Genomic DNA, 9393 nt, shown 5'->3' with positions numbered 1-9393 from the left:
GTGGCCTCTCCCGTTGTGGAGCACAGGCTCCGGACGCGCAGCCTCAGCGGCCATGGCTCACGGGCCCAGCCGCTCCGCGGCATGTGGGATCTTCCCGGACCGGGGCACGAACCCGTGTCCCCTGCATCGGCAGGCGGACCCCCAACCACTGCGCCACCAGGGAAGCCCTCGACAACATTCTTAAGTGCACTTTTTCCAGCTGTCCTGATTACCACCACTCCTAACTTTAGGCTCCCGAGCTCTTCAATCAACCCATGTCCAGTGCGTACATGTCCTCTGACAGCCATAATTAGACACATACAGTCAGTGTATACGTTTCTCCCCCATCCCCTTCCCTCTGGTCCTCATCAAACTCAAATCTCTTCAAAGCCTAAGACAAAGTTTATTTTGTTCGCCGCCCCCCCAGTGTCCAACGCGCCCCGCGGGCGCTCTAGGAACGCGTCCTGTGGTGTCGCGCGCTTTCAAGTAACCCATTGGGAAACCCTAGCAGGACGCGGGCAGGACTGCATAATGAGGGGGTAGGGAGGGCAGCGCCGGGTCGGGCCCGGACCACTCGGCCCTCTCCTCTCGGGTCCCCGCCTCTTCACAACGTCGTGCGCCTCTCCTCACAACCCGGTACAGCAAGGGACGCCCACCCCCTCCACGCAGCTTTACTTTGACTCGTCTCTGCATGTGGTTCCGCCATTCCCGCTGCACCAGGACCGACTCGTCAGCTTCCTCGTCAAAAACGTCCCTCTCCTCTCCAGGACCCTGGACCAAGGAAGCGGCTCGTAACCACGACATCACTGAGGAAACCTCAGAAGCGCCGGCGCCGGAAATGCCGGCAATTCCTTCCGGTCCGCGGGGCGGGGCGAAGACTGAGGAGGGTGGGTTGCCTCGCGGGATGCGTGCGCGTGCGCGTTGAACTGCGCGTGGGTGTGCGCGGTGTTTCGCTGTTGGGAGGACGTCCCGGGAGGGTTTTGAATCCCGGTAGGGTCTTGCCTCCCGCCCGAACCTTTTTGCTACCTGGTGTTGTGGCAGCTCTCTCACTTGACTCGAAGTGTGGGCGTGCACTTATTGTGGGCGAGGCAGATTCCTCCCAAGTGGGGCTTGTCCGACCTTGACCTCTGCAGAAGGCGGTGCCTACCCTCAGAGAAACCCTGTCCCTTCCCACCAAGGTCTCTACAGGGGTCGGGTTTTGGAGACGGGCGCATTGGCAAAACCTTTCAAGGTAGTTCTTTTGAGGGATTCTGTCTTAAAATCCCCCTCAGGGCTTCTCTGGTGGTGCAGTGGTTAAGAATCCGCCTGCCATTGCAGGGGACACCGGCTCGAGACCTGGTCTGGGAAGATCCCACATGCCTCAGCGCAGTTAAGCCCACGTGTCACAACTACTGAGCCTGCGCTCTAGACCCCAAGAGCCACAACTACTGAGCCTGCGCGCCGCAACTTCTGAAGCTTGTGCACCCAAAGCTAGTGCTCCTCAACAAGAGAAGCCACCGTGATGAGAAGCCTACGCACAGCAACGAAGAGCCGCAACTAGAGAAAGCCCGCGTGCAGCAACAAAGACCCAACTCAGCCAAAAATAAATAAATTTATTTAAAAAATAAATAAATAAAAATAAAATCCCCCTCAGTACATTTAAAGGTTTGGACAGCCCAACTTTTTTTTTTTTCTTTCGGTACGCGGGCCTCTCACTGTTGTGGCCTCTCCCGTTGCGGAGCACAGGCTCCGGACGCGCTGGCTCAGCGGCCATGGCTCACAGGCCCAGCCGCTCCGCAGCATGTGGGATCTTCCCGGACCGGGGCACGAACCCGTGTCCCCTGCATCGGCAGGCGGACCCTCAACCACTGCGCCACCAGGGAAGCCCCAGCCCAACTTTTTAAATTGTAGGAGTGTGGAATGAAGTACAATAAGATCAAAAAGTTAGATAGTGTGGCCATTTTGAGATCAATAAATAAAGAGTGCATTTATAAAACGAATTGTATTTCTCATTGATTCACAGTATCTTGTGCTGACTCCAGTTCCTTCTCAAATAACAGAAAAGGCTATTCGTGAGGACGGGGACTTGTTTATCTGTATGTGCTCAGCACCAGCACTGTTATGACCCATAGTAGACGTTGAAACATGTTAGTGAATGAATGGACACCAGCAGTATTCCTGTTTTGCCCTTTGCGTGCTCATGTGGTAATGATGACTTATTTAGCTAACATATTTTCTTGAATAACTACCTTGTGCCAGGCACCATTACAGGTTTTTGGGATACATCAGTGAACAACACAGACAAAAGTCCCAGTTCTTGGGCTTGACATTCATGTAGAGTTGACAGAGGATAAACAATAAGCACTATATAAGTAAATTATACAGTTTTTTACAAGATCATAATAATGCTATGAAAAAAATTTTAAAGCAAGCAAAGTAAAGAGAGCTATATGAGTATGTGTGTGAGTGAGAGCAGTCGGGTGGTACAGGTTATAATTTTAAGTATCCAGAGAGAACTTTTTTGTATATATATTTTTAATATATGAAAAAATATATGATATATTTGGTAGGTTCATGGAATATGTATAAAAACATTGTATACTTTGCCACAAAAAATACCTTAATAAACTAAAAAGAATAAAGATTTTTACAGGTCATATTCTCTGATCATAATACAACAAAATTGGTAATGAACAATAAAAATGACCCCAATAATTTTAACTGTAATTTAAATATAATATTGGACATTATAAGCACCTTCCTAAATAACATTTGGATCAAAAAGGAAATAAAAATTAAAACAACATATTCAACAAACAATTGAAATCAGATACTTCCTACCAAAATAACTTGGGAACAAATGAAAGCTACCCTATGAGGCAATTCTGTAGGCTTTGATGTCTTTATTATTAAAGAAGAAAGAAAAAAGAGACAAAATTATTATACATCTTAATTAGAAGCAAAATGGTAGTAAGGGAAGCAATAAAGAAAACAATCGAAATTAATAAAATAGAAAAAACCCTCAAACCTCATAAGTAAATCCAAAAGCTGGTTCTTTGGAAATACCAATAAAACAGACAATCCTTTTTTGACCCTGATTAAAGAAAAAGAGAACAAAATTATACAAGATAGAAATGAGAAAGAAGGTAATAATAGAGAAAAAATTCAAATATTATAAATCACTAACTAAAACTCAAGAGTAACACATTTGAAAACTTAGCTGATATGAGTAACTTCCTAATAAAATTGATCCAACAAGTAGAAAACCTGAAGAAACTAATTACCATAGAAAAATTGGAGATTAAATATCTACTATAAAAAATAGCATGGAGACTTGACAATTTCACAGTTAAATGCTTGAAATCCTTTTTAATCTTTAAAGAATGATGGATAATTAAATGTTATTTTTTACTCTTCTAGGGCACAGAAAAAGATAGAAAGTCACTAAATCATTTCATGAAACAGCTTTACTGTTACCTGCTAAAGCTAATGTGAAAAAACCTCAAAGTTCAAGTTAGCTTATGAATATATATTCAAAAGAGAATTCAGTACCTTATCAAAGGAATAATTCAAGAGGTTTTATTTCATGAAAGCAAACTGTGCAATATTAGGAAATCTGAGAAAATCCATATGTTGTACTAATAAAAGTGGAAAAGTCATTTGAAAAATTAAAAAAATCAATCTTAGCAAAACAAAATAGAAAGAAATTACAAATTGATAAGGATTTTATAAAAAAGTCCAACAGCAAGTACTATTCTAAACACTGAGATATTAAGCTATTTCCTTTAAAGTAGGGAAAAGAGAAGACATCTGGTGATCACCATGATTATTCAAGATTCTTTTGGAGACTAGTGAATGCAAGAGGGAAGTAATCTGTATAAATGTTGGATAATAAGAGATGAAGTTATTTATTTATTTGCTGTTGATGTGATTGTATGCCTAGAAAATCCAAAGGATTTTGGTTAAAAACAACTGAATAAGGGAATTTGATAAGGTCTCTGGATATAAGAAACATAAACAGACCAATAGTCTCTTTATTTTCTAACAGTAACCATCTAGAAATGTAGATGAGATAAATATTCCACTTGCAATACCAACGAATACTATTAGATATAGTCTTTATATATTCAGTATTCGGTATTTATTTAGTATAGTATTTATAAATGTTGGGAATACATTTTAAAAACTCAATTTTATTGAGGTATAATTTACATGTGGTAATATGCATACATTTTGAGTGTGCAGTTTGATGAGTTTTGACAAACATATATACCTGTATAACCATCACCCAATCAAGATATAGAAATTTCCATCACCCTAGAAAATTCCCTCATACTTCTTTGCAGTCAATCATCAATGCCTCACAGAGGCAACCCCAATCTAATTTCTACCACTCAAGATTAGTTTTGCCAGTTTTAGAACTTCATAAAAATGGGATCACATATGTCCTTTTATGTATTTGGCTTCTTTGACTCAAAATAACGTTTTTGAGATTCATTCATGTGATTGCATGTACCATGCAAAGAACAAAGGTTTGTTCTTTGTTTTTGCTAAGTGCTCTTTTCATTGTATGGACATAGCATGGTTTGTCCATTCACTTGTTGTTGGACATTTGGACTGGCTGTCGTGAATAAAGCTGCTATGAACATCCTTGTACGGGTCATTTTGTGTACACATGTTTTCTCTAGGGTAAATATCTAGAGGTGGAATTGTTGAGCCAGGTGGTAAGTATAAATTTAACTTTATAAGAGACTGCCAACCTGTTTTCCAAAGTGATTGTACCACTTTACACCTCCACCAGCATCGTATACGAGTGTCAGTTGCCCTACATCTTGTTGTTCCTCACTTGGAAAGAACTGTCAGTCTTATTTTTTTTTAATCTTTAAAAAAATTAACCTAAAAAAACTATAAAATTAAAAAAATTATAGTTGATTTACAATGTTGTGTTAGTTTTAGGTGTACAGCAAAGTGATTCCATTTTTTATATATATATATATATATATACACATATATATATGTATGTATATATATTGTTTTTTAGATTTTTTTCCATTATAGTTTATTATAAGTATGTCCATAAAGCTCATAACTTAAAGCCCCATCCTGACAACAGATGGGCACCAAGGCAATTGCTACAGCTTATTCTTTTATCCTTACTTTCATTTAATAGATATTTGTTGAGTGCCCAGTGAGACGGGGCCACAATACCCAGCAGTGTAAACAACAGAGTTGCTTTCACCAAGCATTCATCCTTAAGTTACCTGAATGGCGTTTGCATTCTGTGAAAGGCCTCTCCACGTTGCCTACGTCATCCTTGGCACATAACTTTTTTCACAGAAAGCAGCTCGATGCCCCAAGAGCAACTATCCGCATAATCGGCAGGTTAATCAGCAGGTGAGCTCAGGTGTTTGCTGACTTGTGGAATCTTGTCGTGGGGACAATGTGCCAGTATTGCTCTGGACTCATCACTGAAGAATGGCACTCTACTTGCGTCCATGACCAGACTTGCGGCTTATACCTCAGCAATTTATTTAAATTATAACCCCCTCCAGTGCCCTTCAGTGGCCTCATCTGGGTTGTGCTGGCCCCCAGTGGGCAGGATGGGCATGAGGTGGGTGGCCAAGGATGCTGTGTCTGCACGGCTGCTGGAGGCACTGAGTGAGTCTGGGGCCAGCCTCCTGCTGTCTGCTGGGGCTGAGGCAGGAGGTACCACGGTTCAGCAGTGACCTAATTCTCTCCACAGGCAGCCTGAACGAGTAGGCGGAGCCTGTGTCAGTCCCTGGCCCAGCAGGCCTGGGCAGCTGCTATCTGATCCCAAGAAGGGGAGGAACATGGGCCCTGCCCTAGGCGTGACACAGCCTCCCAGCTGGGGCAGGGCCCGCAGCACCTCGGGGCAGCTCAGGTTTGGCTAAGTTGTGGTGAGGAAGTTTCCTTTCCCCTCCCAGTCTGGGGTTTAACCCGACCCCAGGGTTGTTCTCTGACACACACTCACACACACACACACACACACACACACACACACGCACCTCTCTCCTCCTCCCACAGTTTAGCATGAATCTTTGCTTCTTATTTTCTTGATTTGTCTTTGTTGATGTTTTTATTTGGGGGCTGGCTGAACCAAAGGGTCAGAAATCTGCCTTTGCCCACACGACTTGGCATTCTGGTTTTGGTGGTATGCGTAGCTTTGAGTTTTTCTATGCTGGTTTTATTTATATTAAACCCCTGGTTGGTGTACAAACTTGCTCAGTGCTTTACTGAACCAAGACCCTAGCAGATGACTCATCAGGGCCTTCAAGAAGCCCTGCCCATTTCCTGAGATTCAGAATCCAGAGGTGGCTGGCCCTGGTTTAACTGCTTCCATGACATTTCCTTTTGAATATCTCCAAACCTTAAAGTGTAAAGATTTTGTCCACACAGACAGACACACGTATACTCCTGCTGCAGGTTGTCACACTCACTGAGACACTTTCAACTCAGCTGTTTGTGGACAAGGCATTGTGCATCCATGGCCATCCATCCATCCATCCATCCACTCTTTCGTTCGTCCATCTGTCCATCCATGACAAGACAGCAGCAAGTTCTGACATGGTTCAGGCCCCAGGGTTCACAGCAGTGAGGGCTGGGCTTCCAGTGGCCTCAGGATGCAGGCCTTAGCCCTCACCCAAGGGCCTCCGCAGATAATAACATCCCTTTCTGAGGCAACAGGAGCCAGGGCCAAGTGGGTTACGAAAGTTTGAGTCTTTAACCCCAACTGGACGGGGGAACCTAAACCTTAGCCTGTGACTATCCTGAGATGGGCAAAAAGAAAAAAAAAAGACAAATCAAGCCTACAGATAACACTGAAACAGGAAAGAGTAAGAGTTCATGTCTGTGCTGGAGGTTCATATAGAGGGACAGGAAAGAGGGAAAGAGAAAGGGGAACATGGCGCACACACTCAGGAGTGCTGTCGAGGGCCTGGGGTACAGTGCTGACTCCTAGGGCAGGGAGGAGTATGGCTGTGGCCCATCCTAGGGGGCTGTAGCTTTCTCTCAGCCTCATACATACAAACAAAGCCCCTAGAAAAAAGGGGGCTTTTCTGGATACAGGAAGACAAGGGGTTAACCCAAACAATAAAGAAAAAAAACCCAAAAAGGCTCCTGCTAGACACTCTATTAAGTAGAGTTCCCTGTGCTATACAGTAGGTCCTTGCTGTTTACCTATTTTACGTATAATAGTGTGTATATGTTAATCCCAAACTCCTAATTTATCCCTCTCCCCATTTTCCCCTTTGGTAACCATTAGTTTGTTTTCTATGTGGGTCTATTTCTGTTTTGTATATAAGTTCTTTTGTATCTTTTTTTTTTATTCCACATATAAGTGATATCATATGATACTTGTCTTTCTCTGTCTGGCTTACTTCACTTAGTATGATAATCTCTATATCCATCCATGTTGCTGCAAATGGCATTCTTTCATTCTTTTTCATGGCTGAGTAGTATTCCATTGTGTATATGTGTGTGTGTGTGTATACATACATATACCATGTCAGTCTTTTGAATATTAGCTATTCTGATACTTGTGTGGTGATACCTTACTGTGGTTTTAATGTTCATTTTCCAGATGATTTATGATATTGAAAATCTTTTCATGTGCTTATTTGTCATTTGCATATTTTAAAAAATGAAGTTTTTGCCCATTTAAAAAAATTGGGTTGGGACTTTCATGGTGGTCGAGTGGTTAAGACTCTGCAATTTTACTTCAGGGGGTACAGGTTTAACCCTTGGTTGGGGAATTAAGATCTCACATGCCATGCGGTGCAGCCAAAATAAATAAACAAATAAATAAAATAAAATAAAATAAAATAGGGTTGTCTTATTTTTGTATTTTAAATTTTCTTTATATTTTCTGGGTATAGGTCTTTTGTCAGATACATGAATTACAAATAAGTTCTTTGCATTAGTTGTATTCATCAGACAGTTGTGGAGATAGGGTTAGGAGTTCATGAAGTTTTTGGGTAGAGAGGGAGCATAATGCCTGCAGAAGATAAAAGGAGGAGAGAGCATGATAGGCACAGAAAGCCTATGTAAAGGGTGCTGATCTGATCCCTGTGATAGGGTAGGAAGGGAGGAGGGAGTGGGGTAGGGCAGAGGGGCCTTCAGATTGGTGTGTAGATCTGCAAAGTCTTGGCCAACATAAAAGGGGGCTCTGAAACAAAGGGCAAAGAGGTGTCCTGCATTAGGCACACATGGCCATGCTCAGGGGATGCCCTGAAAGAGTGTGGCCTTGGCTAGAAATCTGAGGGGCACCCTGTAGGTGCTTACAGACAGAGGCTGACAGCTATACTTCTTTGTCAAGACCCTGATGATCTTTCAAGGTCCTTTTGAGTTTGTGATTCTAGTTTTTCCAAAAGAGCTTTCCTTTTTTTTTTTTTTTTAAATGAGCTGTAAATAATAACGACATCTCCTGCATACATTTTGGTGTCACAGTGTGAACTTACTCAAAGTATTTAGTAAACTTATCTCGCAGTTCAATATCTCATATAAATACTCTATGATGAGGTCAACCTTTAGGATTCACTCTGTTCTTTTCCTGTTCTTCTGCTTATCGATCATCCCTGTCTTTTCTTTCAAAGCCTCAACAATTCTTTTTTATGTCCTTCTATTTCCCATCTTCTGCTAAGTTTCATCCTGTATCTCAGTCTTCCACACTTTATTTGTGCCTTTTGCAAACTGCTATTTTGTAGTTGGTATAATAAACTCTTAAGAGGGCACAGACCTTTTCTCGATTCCTCTTCGGTTTCTAGCATACTGGCTTTAATCATGAAGTCTGTAGCAACCAGCCAACAGAACTCCGGATTTCTATATGTCAAGGGAAGGGACTTTTCCTTGTCCCTCCTAAACTTTCATATGTTCTCTGAACATCTCTGGTATCCAGTGACTAAGCCTTTGGGCTCTGTCTTTTAATTGCTTATATCAGATGTTCTCTAAGACTGTAAAATATGTATTGGAATAATAAAATTGTTGTTATTGGTGAAAATGATAGGAGAGCATTAAAAATATGGCTTCTAAAGAGAAGGCCTTAGAATAAAGGCAGTAGATAATAGGTAGATCTTGGGCAGTTTTGCCTCCTTTATTTTAAAGTATTGTGTCTATAGAAGGTCCTAGCTATAATATAGCCGTCAAAGCTAAGAGGAAAAGTATTAGTCCAATATAGAATGTTTCTAATGAAAGGATGAGGTAGCCATTTCAGACAGGAAGCCTGATTGATCTTTCTAACGGCCTACTGATGGACGGCTGTGTCTAATAGCATTTAAGCATGTTCAAGTCTGTCTAATCTTAAAAACAAATCCTTCCTCAACCCAAGCTCTCCTCTAGCTATTGCTCTCTGCCTCTCTTTCTCTTTGCAGCTGAACTTCTCGGACGAGTCAGTGTCTCCACTTCTCCACCTCTCACTTT

At 42.1% G+C, this 9393-nt stretch overlaps 1 protein-coding gene across 1 annotated transcript in view; it reads right to left on the bottom strand.

Moving 5' to 3' along the window:
• The window catches only part of YAE1 (YAE1 maturation factor of ABCE1), a 4497-nt gene extending 3606 nt beyond the window's left edge, over positions 1-891 (bottom strand). Inside the window, exon 1 of the mRNA XM_027123967.1 lies at positions 655-891. Coding sequence (XP_026979768.1) covers positions 655-783 — 129 coding nt within the window. The 5' untranslated portion in view covers positions 784-891. The remainder of the gene's footprint in view (positions 1-654) is intronic.
• Between the last annotated feature and the right edge of the window lie 8502 nt (positions 892-9393).

The sequence above is a fragment of the Aethalodelphis obliquidens genome, unplaced genomic scaffold, assembly GCF_003676395.1.
Source record: "Aethalodelphis obliquidens isolate GAN/ISIS:26980383/991018 unplaced genomic scaffold, ASM367639v1 scaffold27, whole genome shotgun sequence".
NCBI lineage: Eukaryota > Metazoa > Chordata > Mammalia > Artiodactyla > Delphinidae > Aethalodelphis > Aethalodelphis obliquidens.
This window is presented reverse-complemented; position numbering and strand designations above follow the sequence as displayed.